This window comes from Crocuta crocuta, unplaced genomic scaffold, assembly GCF_008692635.1.
Source record: "Crocuta crocuta isolate KB4526 unplaced genomic scaffold, BGI_CrCroc_1.0 scaffold64, whole genome shotgun sequence".
Classification (NCBI taxonomy): Eukaryota; Metazoa; Chordata; class Mammalia; order Carnivora; family Hyaenidae; genus Crocuta; species Crocuta crocuta.
This window is the reverse complement of record NW_027530640.1, coordinates 6,276,513-6,301,680: the sequence shown is the minus strand read 5'-3', so window position 1 is coordinate 6,301,680 and position 25,168 is coordinate 6,276,513. Positions and strand designations below refer to the sequence as shown.

Here is a 25,168-nt window from a genome sequence, read left to right as displayed (position 1 = left end):
AAGCACAGCCCCCACCCACCCACCCACAGCCAGCCGGCCTCCTTCAGCTGATGCCCACTCTGACTGCTGCCCCGAGGACCCTGAGTCATAGATCTGGAGAAGCAGCAGGGAGGAGGCACCTCCATCAGTGGGCTGCTAACTATCCCTCCCGGCCTGATCCCATTTTGGTAGATGAACAGCCTGAGTCTGATTAATTTTCTCATAAATCCTGAAAATTTCTAAAAGCCTGTGATTGCAAGCAAATATTTTAGGCCCTTCCCATTTGCCTTAAGAACGATCAGGCTTAATGCCAGTCATCAAGTATAAAATGGCAAGGATTAATAATTTGTACAGCCTGAAGTGTGCCTCGAAAAATGAAAGGCTACAGTGCAGGTTGCTGAACAGAAATCCAAATCCAAGTTCAAAGAATCCTCAGACTGAAACAAACCTTCAAAGGTCAGCCAGTTCATTCCCCAGACTTCAGACACTGCAACCTTTAAATTGCCCCCAGATGGATGAGAAACCTGTCAGCTCAGCCAGCAGACCTTGACTGCACTTAGCAAAGGCCCAGACTTCATGAGGCCCAGGAGCATGGAGCGGGGTGTCCACCGCACATCTGGCTCTCTGGTCTCTGCGTGACAGCCACGTTCTCGGCTCAACTCATAAATCCATGGCCCAGATGGTTTCCCTGCACTAGCTATGGCTCCTAACTTCTTCTGATTCACAGAGCCCTTTGAACATTTCGCAGAAGTCACGGCCTCTCTCCCACAAGAAGCATCCATCTGTACATTCAGACAGCATGTTGTAGACAGTTTTCAGGGAGCCTCAAAGCCTCCAGGCCCTGCCCAGCAGGAAATCCCTGTAGCCATTTGCCTTTGAGTGCTGTGCATCTGATGACTTTCTCCTTTTCCCCTGCAGAGGTGGTTCAGCTCAGCCTCGCCCCTGAGGATAGGGTCAATGTGGCCACAGTGACCGTGGGGCTGAGCACTGTGCTGACCTGTGCCATCCGCGGAGACCTGCGGCCCCCCATCGTCTGGAAGCGCAATGGGCTTACCCTCAACTTCATGGCCTTGGAAGACATCAATGTAAGTCGCTAGACTCTGACCCTGAACGCAGACCTGCCCCAGGGCCATAACTGCAAACCGTCCATGGCAGTGGCAGGGCCAGAGTGTTTTATTTTAACATCCCATGTTTGATGCCTTTCAAGCCTGTTGTCTGATAGCTGGAGATACCAGAAAATTTCAAGCCCCACCGTGTGCAGAGAATAGACTGGATGTTAGCTGCAGTCCTGCCAGTCAGACCCACAGTGGAGAAAGGGTGTACTGACTGGGGAGGTACGGCGAGCAGGGCGGAGGCCTAGGTACAGGGTGCACCAGTGAAATCCGTGCGGTGGGCACGGGGTTGGGAGGGGAGAGGGGCAGGTGCATGAGAGAGCCTACTGCGCAGACGGACCACAGGCCCAGAGAGCATGTGGCAAGGCAGGAGGCTCTGGCTCGGGGGTGGCAACTGGCTGGAAGAGCCAGGGAAGACTCCAGACCCCACAGCTGGGCAGGATGCAGACAGCGGGGGCAGGAGGGAACGGGGTTCCCTCCAGAGGGCAGAGGTGAACCGCCAGGCTGGGTTGGCTGGAGGGCAGAGACCAGGTGAGGAGGTAAAAGGAGAGCCATCAGGCCGGACTGGCCTGCCCCGGGGGCCTTGTCGGCTGGGTGCAGGTGTGTAGATTTGATGAGGTGAGCAGAAGGGGGAAATAGTGGGGGAGAGGGAGAGAGACAAACCATGAGAGACTCTTGAATTCTGAGAACAAACTGAGGACTGATGGGTGGGGGGGAAGGGGAGAGATGGGCACGGAGGAGGGCACTTGTGGGGATGAGCACTGGGTGATACATGGAAACCAACTTGACAATAAACTATTTGTTAAAAAAAAAAAAGAGAGAGAGAGAGAGCAGCTGAGCACACGCAGCCTATGGTGACCTACAAGGATAGCTGGGCTGGGGTCCGGGTGTCAACCCCAAACCAGCCTCATGACTTTGAGCAACTTCTGACAGCAATCCTATCTCTTAGAAAAACAGCATTAGCAGCACCTTCCTTCCATTGGACTTGAAGAACAAAGGGAGTAGTTCAAGTATATGTATTGGCCCAGGTTTGGCCCCAGGAGTGAAGTGGCTTCCCAGGAATTCACTGAGGAGATGGTGAAGTCATCCCTGGAGGGCACTTCCAGGACAGCTACAGTAACAGGAATACAAGTTTCAGGCCGAAGAGGGGCCAGTCAGGACTCCTTGGCTCACGACAGGCGAGCTGGCCCAGATGGGATGCTTGGCCAAGAGAAGGAAGACCTTGTGGTCTTGAGTGGTCAGTTCCAGCTAACTTCTCTGAGGTGGTAAGGGAGGTGCTAATGCAGCAGGAGCCAGCCTGGGCGGTGTGACCCTGTGAATTCAACAAGCACAAAGGGCCAGTGTGCTCCCCAAAAAAGAGACAAGTTTGGACTGCTGAGATGAACACCATTAGAGCCATCCTCGCGGCCCCGAAACAGAGTGAGCCATCACAGGAAGCAGTGAGTTCCCCATTCCCAGAGGCATGCAGCCTCAAGCAGGACCATGGTCAGCAATGATAGTAGCCACAAGAAGGCAGCCCAGCACTATTACCATGAAGATTCCTTCCAACTCTGAGACTACTTGGTGGGGAGAGAGCCCGCCTGAAATTCTGTAGAAACCAAGTTGGGACTCTGCTACTCACTAGGCCCTTTAACTACACCCTGAAGATCATGGGGAAGCAGACGGGCAGAGGGCGGGTCACCATAGAGGTGCTCTCTTGAGCACAGTCTGGCAAGGAACACCCTTCTCCCGCCCTTGTCATGTGGGGCAGGGTTATTTCCTTGCAGTTTCCCCGCGGTGCTGAGCACAGCCTGAATGCGACCCGTCTCTGAATGTCAGTGTCAGCACCACCCTGCTGGGTGCTTGATGGACAGAGGCTGAGTGGGCAGAGTCCTTTGTCTTCCAAGCCTGAGGTGTCCAGGCCTTGTCTGAGATCTCAGCAAGGAGAGGTACTGTCCTGTTTACAAAGAGTGGGGTGTGTGTGTTTTGGGGTGCACAGGTCTGTGTGTGTAAAATCACTCAAGGTGAGGCATCAGCTTTGAACTGCGTTTGGCCAGTGGTGATTAATTCCAAACTAGGACAGGCCTGCCCGTGTCTGTCTGAACATCCATGTGCATTACTTGATGCTCTATTTAAAGACACCAGAAATAAAGGCGGAGGCAGAACTCCTCTTAATGCACTTGCCATCGGTTAATTAAATTACTTTGAGTGTTTTTCCCCTCCCTCGAACATGCCTCCAGCATCAACTCAATTGCATTTCTACTTTTCACAGTGAGGTTAGCAATTTGGGTTAATTGTGGGTGCAACTGGAGATTAATGGCCTCTTATTACCTCCCTGCAAACACTTGCTGCTTGTGGTCAAGTCAGCAGCTCACAAACAGGCAAGGCCCTGTGCTGCCCAGAAACCCCCATGGGAGGGTGCAGGGCACCATCAGCCCCATAGGGATGCCCACCTGACTCATGCAGACACACGCCACACACACACACACACACACACACACACACACACACACACACACACTTCCCTCTGCCTTAGCAGGGAAAGGAGACAACATGCCCTGCTAGTGAACACACAGGCTCTAAGGTCAAAGGGATCCCAGTTTAAGCCTCAGCTCCACCACTTACTAGTTGAGCGACCTGACCTTGGAAAGGGAACTTGACTTCTTGAAGCCTCAGTTTCTTCCTCTGTGAAATGGGGATAAATAAAAGCTCCTGCCTTGTAGGGTTATAGTGAGGATGAAATGACACCTGTGATGTTCTCAGTATGCAGTGTCGCATGCTAACTATGATCATTCTCCTTACCATTCTTACTATTAATGATATTACTATCATCATTATTATTATTGCTGCTGGTGCCAAACAGCATTCTGAGCACCTTGCAGCCTGAGTCCCCAACATCAGCCTGCAGTAGCCCAGTGAATCTCCCCAGGCAGGGAGATATGACCCTGAGGTGTCCACGTCAGCGTGGGACACAGTGACATTTGCCTCTAGTACCTCCGGAGCAGCCCTGGATGGCTGTTGAACTTCTCCGAGCCTGCAGAGAATTGGGGATGGCCATATCCTCCTGATGGGGCCATTTTCAGTCTGAACATATCTGTGAAGCACCTAACCGGTGCCCTGCATACAGCAGGTGTTCATAAGTGGCAGCCCTACCTAGGGACAGTGATGACAGTAGCTGTCAGAGGAAATCAAGCCAGAGAGGAGTAGAGCCAGGGCATCGCGATTCACGGGGCATTTTTGAAGCAAGAACTGGTCAGGGGAGAACATCCTGGAGGTGCCGGGCAGTCCCGCTGGAACAAAGACTGGGGACTGAGGTGTTCTAGAGTTCCTCGGCCTGTGGCGTGCCCACTCCCACACCCGCCCACTGCAGCCAGAGATGAAACGCCATCACCGGCTGTAATTAGCGCCTGGCATGGAGCACCGCACCTGCAAAACCCAAGGCAGAGAGATGAGAGAGCACGAGGGGTGTGGGCCTCCTTTCTTTGTCATTTGTACGAGACATCTTGATTGGCAACAAAATATTAATCACTTTTTCACTACTCTCTTAATGAGAACCTTTCATGGGCAACAAAATATTAATTTGTCTTGTCTTATCTGTTAAGAATTCTGTTAATGAATTCAGTCACAGAGCTATTACAGAATGCCATCCTAATGACACATGTAATTAAACTTTTCTGACTTGCAAACATCACGGATGCCTCGAGCATCAGAATAATATTTGATCAGAAAGTAAATGTACCCCAGAAAGTAAATGTAGCCTGGAGCCAAGTGAGAAGGAGCCTCTTGGACTCCCCTGTGAGCAATGCCACTGTCAGCACTCATGAGTCCCCGGATAAAGGCATGACCTTCCAGATGGCATACGTGGGGAATCATCCCCTGGATTCACTAAGCGCCAGTGACTCTCAAGCCCTGTCCCAGGATGTAGAGCAAAGACACCCTCCCCAGCCTCAAGGGGGACACCGTATCCATAAGCACAGAATTACAACACAGCATGGCATGCTCTGTATTAGGAGGAGGGAGCCAGTTCCAGGGGCCAGAGGAAGAGAATTTCTGGCTTCAGGGGACAGTGATAAGCAAGAGAGAGGTGTAGAGCGGCAGGGTGGGGCCAGAACCCGATAGGTTTGGAATGTTAACATAAAGGCCACTCCCGGCAGGCCGTGGGAGCCGTGGGTTTTTAATCGGGGAGTGAAAATGGTCAGACACCCTTCCTGCAGCAGTCCTGAACCCCTTCTGGCCTCAGACTGCACAGGCAACCAAGGAGGACCCCAAATACATCAGACCCAGAAACAAAAGGAGCTCTCTAGGTTTGAGAAGGGGTCTTCATCCTCCGTAACTTCCCTAGTGGCAGCATTCAAACTGGCATGGCACTGCCCACCCCACCCCACCCCCGGCCATGCAGGGCCCCTCACTTCTCAAGGCTGCCAGGAAGGAGGGTGTGCTCCCCGTGCTTGTCTAACCGCCCCCTCCTTTGTAGGAGGCCTCAGCTTCACTGCAGCCCAGGGCATCAGGGACCCTGCCTCAGCTGCCCCTGGAAAAACGACACACACACACACCCACCACCTCCGAGGAGAGGGCAGCTCTGGGACCAAGGGCGCAAAGTCCCCAGAGACAGGTGGCAGCAGCAGGAATTCTGCTCACCTCGAGGCAAGGGGGCCTCTGGCTTGTGCCTCCTCCTGCTTGTCAGATGAGAAATCAATAGTTTCTATTGAAGCGCACAATCCTCAGAGCTAACAAAAAATGACCCGAAAGTTACTTCCTGGCCAACCGCTGGCTTCTGTAGTAAGGCAGTTGTGGGTCCCCTGCCTTCAGATCTGGCCCTGTGGTCTCCCACCTGGGTCCCCCAACCCTCAAGGACCCATGGCCCACTGCCCCACCTCAGAAGTGCGGGGGGCTGGAGGGTGGGTCCCCACAGCAGCTCCGCCTGCTCTGGGCCTGAGCTTGAACTCCAAACTGTTGTCCAGGAGCATGCCCGTGCTTCGGTTACAGGGGCAAGCCCTCACCCCGCAGGCCCTCCCAGGGAGATTGTGGTCAGCCCACTCTGGCCTGTGGCCCTGCTCTGCCCTGGCAACACGTTGTCATATAGGGGAAAGGCACCCCCTCACTCTGGGAGCACACCCCAAGCCCACAGGGGAAGCTGGTCCCCAGGCAGTAAGATGCCTTGTCAGGGCAGCTACCCAAGCAGACAGGGGACCGATGAGGTCCATGTGGTCATACAGTCCAGTGATAGGACAGGGATCTGTGGGTCATGGGATCCTACAGAGAAGCCAGGGCCGCCCCTGACCGCACTGGCGTTTGCACCTGGGCCACAGAGCCTAGGCCCCTCTCCTCAGGACTCACTGCCAGGCCCTGGGGACCCATCTCAGAGGCAGATCTATGCACCCCCTCCCCCACCCTGACCTCCATCCTAGGTATTCTGGGGGTGGAGAGAGAAAGGCTGACTCACTTCCTGCAGAAACTGAATGGGCAAAGCTATTCCGGGCCTCAGCCCTCTGCCCAGGCTAGGCAGCAGACCACTCGCCATGAGGTGAAGTGAATGTCCCCACAGCTCGTGCACACGTGCTGCCTCAACAGTATCACCTGCCCTCCCCTCATAACTGTCTTCCTCACTGTCCCTTATGATCCTGAGGGACCGGGACCTGCCCATGAGGGGAGCAGAAGCAGGAAGAGGCCATGGGCAAAGTCACAGAAAACAGCAAAGCTGCTGAATCCTTCCTAGGGTCGGTGCTGGGGTCCTAACCCGTTTCCGGGGAGCCCCAGGTTTCCTGCCGGCCCTCTCACAAGTATGGTCTCATTGACCCTTCACCCCAAGTCCATGAAGGAATGGGGTGAAGCAACTCACGGGGCTCTGAACTTTCAGGGCCTGCGGTCAGCCTTGCTCTGGAGACACAACACCCAGCCCCCAGCCTTGCCAAGGCCTCGCTCTGGGGCTGGCGGGCCCTGCCTCCTGTCCAGCGGTACCTGCTGCGGTGGGGCCCCAGTGGCATGTGTCTGTTGTAGATGTGAGCCTGCGTGGACGACACTGCAGGGTTTCATTAGCCCGCTGGCCTCTGGACCCAGCAAGAGCAAGGCCTGGAAGGCTCTGAGTGCCGCACCAGGACCTGCTTGACCAGGAGATTCTCAGCATGAGGAAACATGTTTCTATTGTATTGAGCTTTTTAGAAAGCGGTGGTGGGGGCGGGGGGTGTAGGGGAGGAAACCTATAACAAACCCAGTATATCTCACACGACTTGAAAGAGCCACACTTTTCTTTCACCAAGTCTTGCTATTTGGGGCTTTCAAATGTCGGTAGGCGGAGTACAGTGATAAAAGCAGAAAAACAAAACCCATTAGAAGAAAGTATTTGTGGCAGTGTTTGAAGGATGTGTTTAAAAGGTTCAGTTTTTTTCCCCATGCCTAAATGGTGTAAAACCAGGAACAAATAACTCTAATGAAGCATATGCTCTCAGCCAGCTCTGCTTTGGAAGTAAGTTATTAAAAAGACCAAAAGAGAATGATTTAGGAGCTCATGACTCATTTAATTTTTATTGTCTTTATATGAACCAGTCATGAATCCATTGTAAAAAGATGAGAGGCGTTTGATTAGCATGGAGAGCTGTTTGCAACAAGAAAGACAGCGGTTATAGGTTCTGCATTAAAATAATCTCATTAAATGCTTGGGTACATTTTGTTTTAAAATCTTGGAAAACACTACACTTGAAGCACTCGAAGGCTTGGGCCAGTTCTTTCTGGCTTGTGTCAGAAATCCCGGTTGCAGATGATCATCTGGCTCTTTTGAGCTTTGGGTGAGCTCAAGCCACCGGGAGCATTGGCCAGGGCTCCCCGAGAGATGGGCCCCAACCCAGGATACACCAGCTTGTACAACTTGCTGGGACATCTGCCCCACCGCTTCTCTCTACTGGGCCTTTGATGTCTCAGTGGCCTCCTCAGGGTCACCTCTCTTCCCTTACAATACTGACTTCCAAGCTTCCCTTGTGCTCAGTGACCGCTCATGGTCCCATGTCAAAGGTACAGGTTCCCTTAGGGAGGTTCTCACGTAGCAGGGTGGGTGCTCCCTGAGTACAGTGCCCTGAGCATCTACCCTGTCTGGGCTCTCCTCCCCAGCCCTACTCAGGGGGGCTCACGTTCAGCCTGTTTGCAGGCTTTATTAAGGGCGAGCAGTACTGCAGTAAGCAGCCTTCTACACACCTCTTTGCACGTGGTGTAAATAGGTCTGTAAGATAAGTTCTTAGAAGTGGAATGACTATCCTCCTACACTGTTGGTGGAAATGCAAACTGATGCAGCCACTCTAGAAAACAGTGTGGAGGTTCCTCAAAAAATTAAAAAATAGAACTACCCTACAACCCAGCAACAGCACCCTGCTAGGTATTTATCCAAAGGATACAGGAGTGCTAGTGCATAGGGGCACGTGTACCCCAATGTTTATAGCAGCTCTTTCAACAATAGCCAAATCATGGAAAGAGCCTAAGTGTCCATCAACTGATGAAAGGATCAAGAAGATGTGGTTCATCTATACAATGGAATACTACTTGGCAATGAGAAAGAAGGAAATCTGGTCATTTGGAGCAATGTGGATGGAACTGGAGGGTATTATGCTGAGTGAAATAAGTCAGGCAGAGAAGGACAGCTACCATATGTTTTCACTCATATGTGGAATTTGAGAAACTTAACAGAAGACCATGGGGAAAGGGAATGGGAAAAAATAGTTTAAGAGAGGGAGGCAAACCCAGAAGAGACTCTTGAATACAGAGAACAAACTGAGGGTTGATGGAGGTCCAGGTGGGGGGCAGGAGAGAGGGGGAAATGGGTGATGGGCACTGAGGAGGGCACTTGTTGGGATGAGCACTGGGTATTGTATGGAAGCAATGAATCACAGGAATCTACCNTCTCTCCTAGAAATAAATAAAAATATTAAAAAAAAAAAAAAGGAAAAACAGAGAGGTCAAATGACTTTGGGAGAAGGTCACCAGAAGCCATCAGCTGAGCGGGAGATGGCATGCAAGGGCTTTTCTGTCTCTGCCTGCTGCTCTGGGTAGAACCTTCTACCCAGAAGGCTGGTCAATCCCAGTCTCTGTGGCTGGCCTGAAGAAAGCAGTGTGGAGGAGACTGGGTAGGAAAGCGGAGGCACCGTGCTTGTGATCAGTCCTCTGCCTTCCTACCAGCTGCCTCGTTTTGACCCCCTGTCACTGGCCGCATTCAGGNCTCTCTCTCTGACCCTCCCCTGCTCACGCTGTCTCTCTCTCTCTCTCCTAGAAATAAATAAAAATATTAAAAAAAAAAAAAAGGAAAAACAGAGAGGTCAAATGACTTTGGGAGAAGGTCACCAGAAGCCATCAGCTGAGCGGGAGATGGCATGCAAGGGCTTTTCTGTCTCTGCCTGCTGCTCTGGGTAGAACCTTCTACCCAGAAGGCTGGTCAATCCCAGTCTCTGTGGCTGGCCTGAAGAAAGCAGTGTGGAGGAGACTGGGTAGGAAAGCGGAGGCACCGTGCTTGTGATCAGTCCTCTGCCTTCCTACCAGCTGCCTCATTTTGACCCCCTGTCACTGGCTGCATTCAGATGGATGGGAAGGCAAGAAGTGGGTGCCCTGGTTTGCAAACCCAAAGAACCAGAACACAGTCCCTGCAGAAAGCCTAGCTCAGCAACTTGTGCGATCCATTCACTGAATAACTGCTGTACGTCAGGCCCTGTGGCCAGCACCAGGGACACAGCAGTGAGCCCTGTGCAGCACCAGAGTCACTGCCCTCCCTAGGGAGCTCACATTCCAGGTGGGAGATATACAAATGGTATGCTAAGTGGTAGTAAGTGCCAGAGAGAGAGAGAGAGAAAGGGAAGTGATGGGTGGGGATGAGGCTTACACGTAGAGCAAGCAGTTAACATTTAAGCAGACTTCAAGGAGGGAGTGCCAACCAGACTGACAGCTTATGGGAGGGCGGGGCAGGATGCCTGGAATGTGAGCAAGGGGCCACAATGCTGGAGTGGAATGAGCAAGGGAGAGTAGAAGGTGGGGAGAGCAGGCTGTCACTGCAGACCCTCTAGGGCTGTGATTCACAGACAGAGGGGAAGGTCTGGCTGCTGTGTGGAGAATAGAGCAGAGGGGTGCAGGTGGGGGTCTCTGCTGCCCCCCAGGTGAGAAGATGGTGCCTTGGCCCACTGGTAGTAGTGGAGGTGGTGAGAGAAAGTCAGACTCTGCACACCTTGTGAAGGAGAGCTTGTTTCCTCACCTGGACTTTTGTTCCGTTCTCTATAAAAACATTTTTTAATATTTATTTATTTTGGTCTGTCTGAGAGAGACAGAGACTGAGCATGAGAGGGGGAGGGGCAGAGAGAGAAGGAGACAGAGGATCTGAAACAGGCTCCAGGCTCTAAGCTATCAGCACAGAGCCCAACACGGGACTTGAATCCACGAACCCCGAGATCATGACCTGAGCCGAAGTCGGATGCTTCGGACCAACTGAGCCACCCAGGTGCCCCTTGTTTTGTTTTCTGGTTTGGGGGTTTTATTTCTGAGGATTGAACAAGGCAATGTCCATGAAGCTTCCCAGCACACAGCTATGTCTTGAAGACTGTGAGCTGGTGTTCTAACCAGTCCACTACTTTGCGATTGATCTGTGGGAACCCTGGCCTTGGCATACTTCTCAGCCTGAGGAATGGTGCGGTTCCCCATGACCACCCAGCCTCATCAAGGGGACAAGAACAGGGGGCATCAGAACATGAGCTCAGCTCAAGAGCCCTCCAGTGAGGAAGGGCTGTGGGTACAAAGGCTCAGGAAAGCAGGACAGAAAGTGCCAGGGTCCCCAGCACAAGAGCCCCTGCTAGCAGCTGTCGTGTCTTTCTTCAGGATGGAGTCTGCCCTGGACCCAAGCAAGTGAGATATTGAGGGGCTCTTGAGGTGGGGGCCGCACCCAACTTCCCTCCTTTCCAGGATGCCATCTCGCCACTGAGCCTCCGAGCAAAATCTATTTTCCTCCAGACTTAGGTTTTGACACACAAACAGCTTAGACTAGAAATATGTCAGCCCCAGAATTGACTCACCATTAACTTTTCATAAGCAACTCAGGTATGAACCCTTTATGACTCTGTTATGACACAGGACAAATCAGCTATCTGGTGTTTTATTTTTATTATGGAAGTGATAGGAATAGGGCTTTTATAAGCAGAGCAATGCTTCAGAGAAAGCTCACTGGGTTCTGGCAGCCCTCTCCAATATTTTACTCCATTGGGAATACTGTTGTATACTTTTTTTTTTTCCCTGAAAATGAAAGCAGGCTGCATGCATCCATGATCCACCTTCCTCGCTGTGCCCTAGACCAAGCCCCTCTCTGGGCCCGCACACCCTCACTGGGCTACTTAGCCAAAAAGCATCCTTATAGGTCTCTTGATGGTTGTGGTGGGTCCCCCTGGACTGTGAGCAAGACAGAGGGTCAGCTTTTCCGGGAGCTGCTCTGCGGCGGCCTCCAACAACCCTTTGTACCACAGTGACGGATGGCCTTCCCCCACCTCCTGCCACCAGATTGCTTCTGTGGAAAAGGGCACAGGGGATGCAAGAGGGATGGTGTTGGCTCTAGGGGGTCAAGGGAACTTTTGCGTATCCTGTTAATAAGACGAAGAAGGGTGCCTGGGTGACTCAGTGGGTTAAGCATTCAAGTCTTGATTTCGGTTCAGGTCATGATCTCCAGGTTCGTGAGTTTGAGCCCCGCATCAGGCTCTGTGCTGCCTGCGCAGAGCCTGCTTGGAATTCTCTCTCTCCTTCTCTCTCTGCCCCTCCCCCATGTGTGCTCACTCTTTCTCAAAATAAACTTTAAACTAAAGAAGAAAAGTAACACACCCACATATGTCACACTTCCCACACTGGGAAGAGTGTTCACGTGTGTTCTCTTGCTAGATCTCCCCAACACCCCAGGAGGTGGGCAGGGGACTGCATGTGGAGAAACTGGAGCCCAGAGGGACAAGGGGACATTTGGTCAGTAACAGAATTCAACTAAAATCAGAGTGTTCTAAGCCCCAGTGCTGGGCTTCCATTACCCTGCGTGCCTGGTGCTGCACAGCCTGTTTTCTCACCAATAAGCCTGGCCCTCCTCCTTCCCGTCAGCTCTGAGCCCCATCCCTGGCAGATGCTGAGTGCGGCTGCAGAGATCATAGGGTCTAGGTTTATTTATCTCTCTCTTCCTGAAGCCCCTGGCATCAGCCCCTCCTGGTTCTCTTTTATGTCCCTTCCTTAGTGTTTTGTCTACCCTCATTCTCCTCCAAGTTCTGTTCCCCTTCTGGGGGTATCCAGGTCTCTGTAAGCTGCCTGGAAGTATTTGGGGAAGGTGGACTTGAACCAGGGGTAGGCCAACTCTCCCTGCAAGTCGAATCTGTCCTCCCTCCCACCTCCTTTTTTAAATAAAAGTTCATTAGAGCTTAGTGATGGTCATTAATTTATGTATTGTCATGATTATCTTTGTGCTGCAAGGCAGAGTTAAGTAGTTAACAGAAACCCTATGGACTACAAGCCTGGAAAGATTTGCTCTCTGTCCCTTTAAGAAAAACTCTTGTTTTTATTTTAATTCCAGTTAACACAGTGCAATATTAATTTCAGGTGTACAATATAGTGATTCAACGCTTCCATACATCACCCAGGGCTCCTCACAAGTGCACTCCTTAATCCTGTCATGAATTTCACCCATTCCCCCCACCCACCCACCTCCCCTCTGGTAATCAACAGTTCTCTATGGTTAAGAGTCTGTTGGTTTGGCTCTCTCTCTTATTTTTTCCCCTTTGTTTATTCATTTTGTTTCTTAAATTCTCCACATGAGTGAAAGCATGTGGTCTTTGTCTTTCACTGATATGTATGACTTAGTATATATAGTATATATAGTCTCTCTCTATTTGCTAATGACAAGATTTCATTCTTTATGACTGAATAATATTCCACTGTATACGTATACCACATCTTGCTTTACCCACTCATCAGGTGCTGAACACTGGTGCTGTGTCCATATCTTGGCTGTTGTAAATAATGTGGCTCTAAATACCGGAATGCATGGATCCCTTTGAATTGGTGTTCTTGTATTCTTTGGGAGAATGCCTAGCAGTGCAATTGCAGGATCATAAAATAGTTCTACTTTTAACTTTTTGAGGAACTTCTCCATAATGTTGCTCACAGTGGCCGCACCATTGCGTTCCCACCAGCTGCGCAAGGGGACTCCTCTTCTTCCACATCCTCCCCAGCACCTGTTGTTTCTTAGGTTGAGTGTAGCTCTTCTCACAGGTGTGAGATGGCATCTCATTGTCGTTTTGGATCATATTTCCCTGATAAGTGATGATGTGCATCTTTTCCTGTGTCTGTTAGCCATCTGGATGTCTTCTTCGGAGAAATGTCTGTTCATGCCTTCTGCCCATTTTTAATTGGATTGTTTGTTTTGGGGGTGTTGAGTTTCATATGAAAAACTTGCCAGCCCTACACAAGGCTGCCCAGCAGAGCTTCTCAGCAGGTGGAAAAGAGCTCCAGGAAAGCAACCAAGCAGCCTACGGATTAGTAGGACGGGCAGGAGAGCCCAGTGATTAGAAATTGAGGGAGTGTGTGGGGAAGGTGTTCAAGCCCGGCCTCACAGAGAAGGGTAATAAGGCCTTAAGTGGACATACCAGGTGGAGGCGAGCAACACGGAAGAGGATGGAGTTCCTGCTGCCCGCGCCGGCCCAGCCCCACAGGCAGCTCTTGCCGAGTGAGCAGGCTCGGCTACAGTGTAGCAGGATTCTCTCAGAGATGGGACACCAAGGCTTTTCTGTCCAGGAAGCAACTTTATTCGTCCTGCCGGCACGAGCTCAGTGGGTTCGTACCCAAAAAACCGAGCCCCAGGTGCAGCGGGGTATATTTTTTGATGCAATTTCTCCTTGTTTGTCTCCCATATATGGTGACACGTAGTCTTAGTGGACACAGTCCGAGTTACAGAGTCGTGTTGATTGGGCCACGTTGCCTTCCTTTGTTCCGAGGAGGCCTCCACGACACTCTGTAGGGAGGGGCTCTGCCACACCAGGGTTTCTGTGTTCTTGGAAAAGTCAGAGACCTGGCTGTCCCTTCCCAGCCTGCTCAGTAGAGAGGCCAACCTTGTTGTCTTCCTCACCCTGTGCAGGACTTCGGAGAGGATGACTCCCTCTACATCACCAAGGTGACCACCATCCACATGGGCAACTACACCTGCCACGCCTCCGGCCACGAGGAGCTCTTCCAGACCCACGTCCTGCAGGTGAATGGTTAGTAAATGGCTCCATGCATGTCGTCCCTTCAAAGCATTTCCAAAATGCTGCTCACAGCACGCCTCCCCCCTCTGTACTCTATCTTAAAGATTGTCTTAGCCCTTCTATCTCATCTCTCTCATAAGTAAAGGGGAGCAGTGGAGAAAGGACAGAGTCTGCCGACTAGCTTCTCTGTCTGCCTTCACCAGAAGCCTCATCTGATCAGATGATCCCAGCACAAGGGTGTGAGCTATTCAGGCAAGTCATGCTCGGCAGCCGAGGCCCTAGTAGGGTCCCTGTAGAACTTGCCAGTGCCACAGCGATGGCCGGTTGCTGTGCTCTTGGGTCCAGTGAGTAGCAGACACTGTGTACAACATGGCACTTCTCTTCTAGGCGGTGTTCACCCATATCACTTGTTCAGTGGGGAGGGGTCACCTCCTCCAACAGGGGCAGCTTCCCATCTCCCTCCCTAAGAGGCTCCACGAGCCTCACTCTGGGCCAAGCTAAGGCAGAATCTACACAGGCTTGGGGTCTTTGCATTGCTTCTCTCTGACCCCTGTGTTGCCAGGACTCCTAGAAACTGGGAAGAATAAACCCTCCCAATGACAACACTGGCCGTTGAAATAGCCAGTGTTCTCTGAGCACTTAGGCTGGTCAGGCCCCGTGCTAACACGTCACGTGGATTTTCCCAGTCAGTACACTTTAATCCACGTTATGGATGAATCTCTAGGTAAGGTCACTTATCTGCAGCCACACCGCTGGTGGGCATCTTCCTAGACCCAGGACCGTGCTCTGACCTCTGTGTCACACCACTGGCTGCCCCCCGCCCCCCGCCGCGGCCACGCCAGCCATCAGAATAAACAGGCCATCACGGTGCCACGGTCAGCACCCCACAGAAGTTAGATTCACCCAGCCAAGCCCAGCGGGGCATCACTCCTAGCACTGAGCAGGGCGACAAAGTGTCTGGGGGCACTAGATCATTTGTGTCAGCTGGTGCTCAGGCCTTCTGTGCTGAGAGAAAGTGAGCAAGGTGTTAAGAATGATTACATAATGAGGCTCCATTCCACTTACCTCTGGAATCAGGGTAACAAGCCATTTAAGGACAACTGGGTGAGCTCAGCTGGTGTCTACATTTACCCTGCGGGACGTTTTACAGATTTTTATAGCCATACATGCCTAAGCCATATCTTAGTGTTTCCCTTGACCTGGGACATACTTCATTCTTTGGGGTTTTGCAGCTGTACTTGGTGGCTTAAATATAGGCCTACGATGAAGTCCCTGGATTTCTCCGGAAATAACCCAGGAGCTCCTAGGTAACCGCCCCTGGGTGAGTTAACCCAGAATAGGTTCAGGGGCCAGTGTCAAGTGTAGCCGGCAGGCAGTGTCTGGGGTCTCTGGCAGCAGGAGCTCCTTCAAGGGCAGAACACATGCTCTGTAGCAGAAAGAGGACTTTTGCCTCTAAACCTGGCAAGTAGTGCTGGCATGACCGCTTGGTTGTGAAAAAACTACCTACGGTTGGCCCCAGGTCCCTCGGGTGCTCAGATAAACCTGGACAAGGAAAATGAAGCAGGATTGACAGATTCTTAGCCTTTGCAACCTGACCCCACTTCACAAGAACGAGAGGCTTAGGGAGACAGCTTGAGCCTTTTCTCCTTTATTTCCTGCAAACAAATCTCTGAGGAGGGAGAGGGGAGCCACCTGCCATCGAACCTGAGTGCCTCACAGGTGAGAACCTGTACTTGCCTCGGGTCTGGAAGACACTGTGTGGTCTTAGAGGACTTCACACGCTAAGTGGCAAGTCCGTGCCCTGCTGCCCCGTGTCTCCCCAGACTTCTGAGACTGGGGTCATGATGCAGCTGAGCCAGTTTGTCACTCCCAGTGCTGAAGGCAAGAGCAAAGCCCAGACCCAGAAGCACCATGGATATCGCTATGCCTGAGGTAGAGAATAGGCCTCTCCCTCCAGGTGGGAAGGAGGCTGTGCACCTGTTCAGTCCCTCCCTGACCACCTCCTCCGCTTGCCCCCTTACCCCACCATTACCTAGTCTCCCCCGAAGAGGCTGCTTTTGGCCCAGAGGAGTCTGTGTAAAGCAAAACCTACTGCTGAGAACCAGAAGAGGCCACTTGAGATCTGTCTCCTAACTGCTGAGAGATTTAAGGCTTCTCTTCCCCAGAACCACTTGTAGTTGGTGATCAGCTTTTTCTGCCATTAAATTGGCCCCTTGTGCTTGGCTCCAATAACAGCCAGGTGAGGCCACCCTGGCGGCCCTCACTGCAGGAGCCCATGATGTTCCTGGGCTGGGCTGACTCCTGACTCTTGGGGGGAGGGGATGACATGTGGGTCCACTAACTAGCTCCCTTACGGAATCACCATGCTAAAGTAGGCCTGGAGTTGCCTTCCAAGGACATAAGTCAACTGCCTGCTGGCCTGGAAATAAGATGCAAGATTTTCCAAGTATTCCGGAAGTTAAGTTCACTATGTTGGANNNNGGGGGGGGGGGGGGGGGGGGGGGGGAAGGGGAGTTGCATCTGGAAAGATGGGAAGATGTTGAAAATAGAATGGTGTGAAAGACTGTTTAAAATTATCTGCTGAATACCTGTTGGGCGCCGCCCCTAATTCACAGATGAGGTGACTGGAGCCCAGAGAGACTCAGTGATGTGGAGACCCAGCCCTGCAGTTAGGAACTACAAAGCAGATCTTGACCCCAAAGCCCAGACTCTTAATGCCCTTCTCTACCCCTCCTTACCGGAGCATCATGTCCTTGCTATTAAAGAATCCAGATAGAGGATGCAGGTGTGGGCCACACACTCTGGTAGATTGGGGACAGGCATCCTGGCTCATTTCCCTCTGCCCTTGTGCTGAGCTCAGGCCTGGCCGAACACCGCTGGCATCCTGAGCATGTGATGAAGGAGCCACAGCAAGGAATGTAGGGCCTCAGCAGGACCGAGGTTGGCAAACCATGTGGCTCAGTTGTCCAGCTCAGTTGGGGCTCAGCCCATCACCGTGTAGACTCCTGATGTGCTTCAGGTCCCTGGAGGGTGGGCGTGCTGTGCAAGGCTCACCATGGCAGTGGGCACAGGGAGCTTGGCAGGCTGCAGCACTGTGCCAGAGGTTGCTGGGAAGAACCCCTGGGAAGGCTGAGAAGGCACCATTGGCGCTCAGGACGGCGGGAATGCTGCCTTGCTAACGAGTCTCCTTAGGAAGGGAGAGACAAGGCAGTAGGAAATTCATCTCAGATTTGTTCCCTTTCGCCATTCATCTGAAGCATGATTGTAAGCTGTGAAAACCCTGAGCTGCCTGGGTAGGATTTGGTGCTTTGCCTGGCAGTGCTATTGGAGGTCTGTTCGGTCCCCACTTGGCCTGGAGGATGGCCTGTGGCTTGCTGAGCTGAGGCAGCACCTGGAGCATACAGGGAGCGATGTTCTGTGTCCATTCCTCTAGGTGTCTTCTCTTTAACCAGAGAGGGAAGGGGTTGGGGAAATGAAGAAGGGAGGACAGAAGGCCTCCAGTTACCTGCTTCTCTCAGTGCTCAGAAGACTCCAAGTCAATGGGCAGATGTCCTAGGGAGTTGATGTGTGGCTGGTGGGCCCAAGACCCTGAGATCCCAGTCCAGGGAGCAGGAACAGGGTAAGGCTTTCCACCCAAGGCACGGTGCAGATCCCTTCTGGCAACGACTCAGCCACAGAATCAAGACATGAACTCTGAGCCAGAGAGACCTGGATTCAAGTGCTTTTGGCATACAGGGAAGGCAAGTAAACTCACCTGTAAAATGGGAATAACAGTAGTACCTCCTGCCTTATCATCCTGATGAGATCTGCTGTGTCTAAAATACTTGGAAAGTGTCCATTCACAGTCCAGAGTGGGACAGATAGGAGAGAGATGATGATTGTCTCAAGCCATATTTAACTGTAGCTTGTGGACACAGATGGTCTGAGCTGGTAGCCCCTCAGAGAGCCTCCAATCCATTATACAGATGGGAAAATCAAGACCCAGAGAAACTTGCCAAGCTAGGGATAAAATACTTCTTTCTGGAGCTGCCCTGCTCCATGGGACTTCTGGGGCTTCTCCATCCACAGCTCTGCCTTGACCTGGGTGGTGAAAGAGAGTGCTAACCAGGTAATGACTTCCTCTCTCATATTACTAGTATGGCTTTCCCATAGACCAGGCCTACTAGAGATGAGGCCCAAACACTGACATGATTTATAACTTCATGCAACCCACATGCATTGCCTTCATAGGAAAGAGTGAGACCTTCAGACTTAAAATGATTAATCCATTAAAATTAAAACACCCTCGACTTCCCCCACAGTTCAGACAAGGAAGGATTCATTCTCAAAACACAGTAATAATCTCCCAAATCTGTTTATTACTCCAGCTTGGCACTTTTGTGAATGTGCCTCTTACTTAGGACATACTTATGCTGCCTTTCACCTTGGAAATGATCCATGCTTCCCAAAGAAAATGGGCCTTTGTGTTACATATTCAAATGTTTTCAGTGGAGGGTTTTGCAAATTTAAAAGAAAGTGAATGTGTTTACCTAGAATATATTAATTTGAAATGATTTTTTAGTGTGTGAATTAATTCAAAGGAAGAGGGGAGATGGGGCCAGCGGAAAACAGGTGGGTTTTTGTTGCCGACAGGAATTTGTGTCTCCGCGCCACCCCCTCAGTCTCTCACCGTGAAAATGCGGGACTTTTCTGACTGGGCCCCATCCACGTGGAGGCCAGGGCCTCCAGGGTCTTGGAAACCTCCATGCCCAGTGTCCTCCTCGGGCTCTCCTGTCCCGGCAGGAGGCTGGATCCAGAGCCCTGACTCTGGTAGGATTCGCACGTTGTGCCCAAGGTGAGCAGGGGTTCACTCGGAGCCTGGGCCTGTTCCGCACCAGCTGCAGGATTGGTGGCCCTGTCATCACTCACGAAGAGCACAGTTTGGTTCTGAGGGCAGTGAGTAAGCTCCCATGCCACTGCTGGGATGATTCTTTTTTCCTTACACATTCTTGTGCCTGTTTTCCAGTTAGCACGTGGTCAGGTCAGGGCACTGTGGGCTTCTCAGGGGAGCTCCTTGATGTCTTGGGGTCATCCTCCGTGTCACAGCCCCCCTTTGTGCAAGGCAGCGAGTGAGGAAGACGCAGGGGGCCTAGGACTGTGCGCAGGGTCCCTTCGATGGCTGCTGGCCTGGCTCTGCCGCTGTTGTCTCCTTCATGCCAGTCCAGCAGGCACAGGAGGGGAGGCCTCAGTCACCGGTTCAGAGGGTGGCAGCAGTTTCCTGACCCCAAGAGCTCACAGTCTGTGTTCACTGTCACCTGGGTCCTGCCACCCGCCGGCCTCATCGCTTGGCCCCCGTCCCTCCCCAACTGCTGCAGCCCATGAACTTGCACTGACTGTTCCCTCCACTGAGAATCCCTCCCCCCCTTGGCTGCCAGCCCTCCTGATCCTCCAGGTGTTTGTGTAAACACACCCCACAGGTACGTACTGAGTCTCTCCCACAGGCCACTCACGGGCCACGCGTGGCAGACAGAGCAGTGAGCAGACCAAAATCTCTGTCCTCCTGGGGCAAGTCAGAGGATGCTCCTTACTAAGGAGGAGAGTGGAAACACAGAAAGGGCTAAAGAAAGTCAGATAAAAGGTAGAAATGGTAGAAAGGATGGTTAGTGAAAGCCTTACTGAAAAATTGACATCTCTGTCAACTTGGGAAAGTCCCCAGTCCCTCCAAAGGGTCTTGGTCAGAGCAGCCGCAGGGTAGAGTGACCATCTTCTGACACAAGAGGAGGTTGGATGAGCTGGTTTGGGGAAGGATGATCAGGAGCTCAGGCAGACATGATAAATGCTAAGGTGTGGTGCAGCCAGTTGGGTTTCTGCGTTTGAAGGCGAAGGGACATACAAGACCAATGAGGTGCTGTCAGCTGTGCCAAATACTACAGATGAGGACAGAGAACTGGCCACTGTGGCAGGACTGGTTTGCGGGCGTCGCTGGAGAAGAGCCATTTCTGTGGTGTGGTGGGGAAAATCTGATGGGAACTGACTCGAGAGACCATGGAGGAGAGAGATTAGAGCCCCCAAATACAGACGTCTCTTCAGGGTGCTTCCAGGGACAAAAATTAAGTACAATCGGGGAGAGAAGGTGGGGGAAAGAGGTCTGGAGGATTTTTTCCAAGGTGGAAATTAAATGCTTCTCATGGGCTGAGGAGAAGAATCGTGAGAAAGGAAGAGAACACTGGAAGAGTAGGAGGGATGTGCTGGGACAATGTGTCCTGGAGGGGGTGGGGGCTCATGGCGACTGGGAACGTGAGACTCAGGACAGGAGGGAAGGAAAAGGCTGGCAGTGATGGTGAAAACCAAGGAGGAGACCTGCCCCACGTCCCAGCCCCTTCAGAGGAGGAAGAGGTGAGAGAGAGAGAGAGCCACATCCCCTCAAGAGGCTGCAGGAGAAGCCATGTCACCAGGTTTCCATTTGAGCCAGAACGTGAAGGAACATTCACACAAGAGTTTGAGGTTGTAGGACATTTTGCTGATGGCTGAACACGAGTTCTAGAAGATACAACCAAAGGTTATAGGGATGAGGGATGCCCCAGAAGCCCAGACTTCTTGCGAATTCTGACGTGATCCTGAATCGGGCAGGATGAAGAGGGTCCTGACCACCTCCATTTGCAGAGTTGTGGCAAGACTGAGGAGAGGGGGACTTGGCAGATGGAGCACGCGGAGTTCTGAGACCCCTTCCTTAGTCCTGTGGCTGGGAGGGTAGAGGCCACAGGAGGCATGCGTGGTCTTAGCCCCCAGGAGGACTGTGGCTTGTGGAGACCCATGGCCAGCAGAGGGCACCTCTTGCTCTGAGAACATCTGAGCAGTATTGGAATTGCTGCCAGGGCAGGTGTCTGCCCAGTGGACAGTCATGTATTTTTTTTTTTTAATGTTTTATTTATTTCTAGGAGAGAGAGAGAGAGACAGCGTGAGCAGGGGAGGGTCAGAGAGAGAGGGAGTCACAGACTGAAACAGGCTCCAGGCTCTGAGCTGGCAGTCAGCACAGAGCCCAACGCGGGGCACGAACCCACGAACTGCGAGATCATGACCTAGCGAAAGTCGGACGCTTAACCGACTAAGCCACCCAGGCGCCCCGACAGTCATGTATTTTTAAGTGAATGACTCATTCCACACCCTTGACTTTAAGTCAGGTTTCACTTTGTTCTAGAAAAGTGCCATGGATTTCAGTTCAAAGTTAGCCCTGAATTGGCTTCCAAGTCAGAAGTGACTCAGGATGTCACCTGGAACCTGATAGGTAGAAGCAAATCCTCCAGCCCCATGGCAGACCTCTGGGACCAGACACTGGGGCAGAGGGACAGTGGGGGATAGTGTGCTTTTAACAAGGCCCCACGAGATACAGATGCATGCTTCAGTTTGAAAACTGCATGGGTCCACTCCCCTAGGACCCAGCAATAGCACTGCTAGGAATTTACCCAAGGGATACAGANAAAAAAAAAAAAAAAGAAAACTGCATGGGTCCGTAGATGGTATCAAAGGTCAGGGCTGAGGCAAAGGACGCTCTTCAAGGCTGGTACTGACCACTGGCCATGTATCTGAAGAAGCCAGTCCACATACCACCAGTTTAGATTTCCCAGATAATAGACACACCTCCCATCAATCAAGGGACAGGCACCACAGGTATAAGGAAGGTCAGTATTTCCTTTGTGAGGTGGAGAGCAGCTCCAGCCGGTAAGTCTTCCCAGACCCCTGTCCCCATGCCCCAAAAGCTACCCCCTACCCACCCCTAATGTTTATCACATTTGTAGTTCATTGTGTAATCACCTTCCTTGGGACAGAAAGCTCCATGGGGATATGGACTGGTCCCATCTTTAATCACTGCTCTGTCCCTCATGCTGGCCATTTGGGTAGTATTTAATAAATGTTGGCTGCACATGATAAATTGACAGAGCTTTGTAAAACCAATCCAGACCATTAATGTGGTGCCTGACTCAGAGGTGGGGATTCCCTCAGCAGTCCTCTGCCCCTCCCTCACTCCCTCCCTGACCCCTGCCTTGCAGCATTTGCTATTGTCCAACTCGGTAATATCTGGTATGAAAAAATGCCCGCCATCACTGTTGTTTTTCAAAATGTCCTCAGCTGTTCTTGCACATTTTTTTTTCTGGGTAAGCTTTAGAATTTTGTTAAGACCTCACCAATTGCTTTTAATTACAATTAGATTAAAGGTGTAGCTTAATTTGGGGTATGTCCTTTCTTAACCACAGTAAATCTTCCTATCCCAGAATGTTGCTCTCCAATTATTCACGCCTTCTTTTATGTCCTTAGTGAGATTTCACCATTTTTTTCACTCAGGTCCACTGTATTTTCTGTCTGATTGCTGTCAGTAAGTAAGTAAGCTGTTAGTTCCGTTTGGTTTTGGTACTGGCCCCTAACTGCATTCACTTATTAAACCTTACTACTTTGGGCTTATCATCTGGAGCATATCCAGGGAAAATAACATTTTTTTTCTCCATCCTTTTAATATTTGTGCTTCTCATTTCTTGCCTTCAACTGACAATCACAGCCGGTATAATGTTGAGAGTCTGATATTGCCTTCCTGCCTTTCCACTTTTTCTTTTTTTTTTTTTCCAACTTAATGTTTCATGATTCTGAAAAGAATGGTGCTGTTTCTTCTTTTTATAGAGATATTCCTCATTGTAGGAAGCGAGTATCATTCTGTTCCTATTTTATTGAGGTTTTTTTCCTCTAAGAAATTGATTTTGAATTTTTTTAAAAGCCCTTACAGTGTCTAGCAAGAGAATCAAATTGTTTTTCCTTTTTGACTGCCTTTGATTTTTGGATGTGATTAATTATAGATTTCCTGATAGTTGGCCACTGAAACGTACTATACTTGGTCACGGTATTCTCTTTTAATAGCATGCTAGACTTGATTTACTAATATGTCACTTGAGATTTTGGTACATCTAATCCTAAGTGAGTTAGGTCTGTAGTCATCTTTTTGTGCTCTCTTTGGCAGGTTTTAGTGTCCAGGTTATATTGGCTTCATGACATAATTTGCAACCTCTTCTCTGTCATAGGCGCTAGGAATTATCCACTCCTTAAACATACAAAAGAATCATCCTATGAAATACTCAGAGTGACTTTGGGTTACTAGCACTTTTTTTCAACAATGTTATTGAGGTATAATTGATACACAAAACTATACATACTGAATGTATACGGTTTGAGGAGTTTGGACATATGTGTGCACCCACGATAGGGTCACCACGATCCAGGTGATATACATATTCATCACCTCCAAACATTTCTGTGTGTCCCTTTTTTTATTTTTAATAGTTTTTTTAAATTTACATCCAAGTTAGTTAGCCTATAGTGCAATAAAGATTTCAAGAGTAGATTCCTTAATGCCCCTTATCCCTTTAGCCCATCCCCCCTCCCACAACCCCTCCAGTAACCCTCTGTTGCTCTTCATGTTTAAATCTCTTATGATTTTGTCCCCCTCTCTGTTTTTATATTCTTTTTGCTTCCCTTCCCTTCTGTTCATCTGTTTTGTATCTTAAAGTCCTCATATAAGTGAAGTCATATGATATTTGTCTTTCTCTAATTTTGCTTAGCAGAATATCCTCTAGTTCCATCCACGTAGTTGTAAATGGTAAGATTTCATTCTTCTTGATTGCTCAGTAATACTCCATTGTGTGTGTGTATGTATGTGTGTGTGTGTATGTGTGTGTGTGTATACACACCACATCTTCATTTTCTTTATTTTTTATTTTTTGGTAAAAATGTGTAACATGAGATCTATCCTGTTAACGAATTTTTATTTTTTTATTTATTTTTTTAATAATTTATTGTCAAGGTGGTTTCCATATAACACCCAGTGCTCATCACCACAAGTGCCCTCCTCCATGCCCGTCACCCCCTTTCCCTCCCCCCATCTGCCCTCAGTTTGTTGTCAGCATTAACGAGTCTCTCATGGTTTGCCTCCCTCCCTCTCCCCCACTATTTTTCCCCTTCTTCTCCCCCACGGTCTCTATTAAGTTCCNTGTGTGTGTGTGTATGTGTGTGTGTGTATACACACCACATCTTCATTTTCTTTATTTTTTATTTTTTGGTAAAAATGTGTAACATGAGATCTATCCTGTTAACGAATTTTTATTTTTTTATTTATTTTTTTAATAATTTATTGTCAAGGTGGTTTCCATATAACACCCAGTGCTCATCACCAAAAGTGCCCTCCTCCATGCCCGTCACCCCCTTTCCCTCCCCCCATCTGCCCTCAGTTTGTTGTCAGCATTAACGAGTCTCTCATGGTTTGCCTCCCTCCCTCTCCCCCACTATTTTTCCCCTTCTTCTCCCCCACGGTCTCTATTAAGTTCCTCCTAATCCTCCTATACGTGCAAACATATGGTATCTGTCCTTCTCTGCCTGACTTATTTCACTCAGCATAACACCCTCAAGGTCCATCCATGTTGCTACACATGGCCAGATTTCATTCTTTCTCATTGCCATGTAGTATTCCATTGTATAGATAAACCACATCTTCTTGATCCATTTGTCAGTTGATGGACATTTAGGCTTTTTCCCTGTTTTGGCAATTTCTTAATGAATTTGTAAATGTACAATACAATATTGTTGACTGTAGGCGATATGCTCTGGAGATCTCCAGAACCCATCATCCAGCATAACTGAAAAGTAGCACTTGAAAGTTCCTTAAATATTCTCCTCTTGACTAATTCTTGTTGATATATTTAAGTTTTTTTTCTTGAAGTATCATTGACATACAATACCCTATTCATTTCAGTAGTACATCATAGTAATTCAATAGATTGGTATGTTGTGAAATGATCCCCATGAGAAATCTACTTAACCAGAAATCTACTTAATCTTCTTTTATAACTGGAAGATTGCACC

The 25,168-nt window shown here is 50.2% G+C and overlaps 1 protein-coding gene across 2 annotated transcripts in view; it reads left to right on the top strand.

Moving 5' to 3' along the window:
- FSTL4 (follistatin like 4) overlaps positions 1-25,168 on the top strand; it is a 407,161-nt gene that overhangs the window by 350,430 nt on the left and 31,563 nt on the right. For both annotated transcript variants that reach the window (XM_077768629.1, XM_077768627.1), the window contains exons 7-8: positions 898-1,064; positions 14,182-14,302. In XM_077768629.1, coding sequence (XP_077624755.1) covers positions 898-1,064; positions 14,182-14,302 — 288 coding nt within the window. The remainder of the gene's footprint in view (positions 1-897; positions 1,065-14,181; positions 14,303-25,168) is intronic.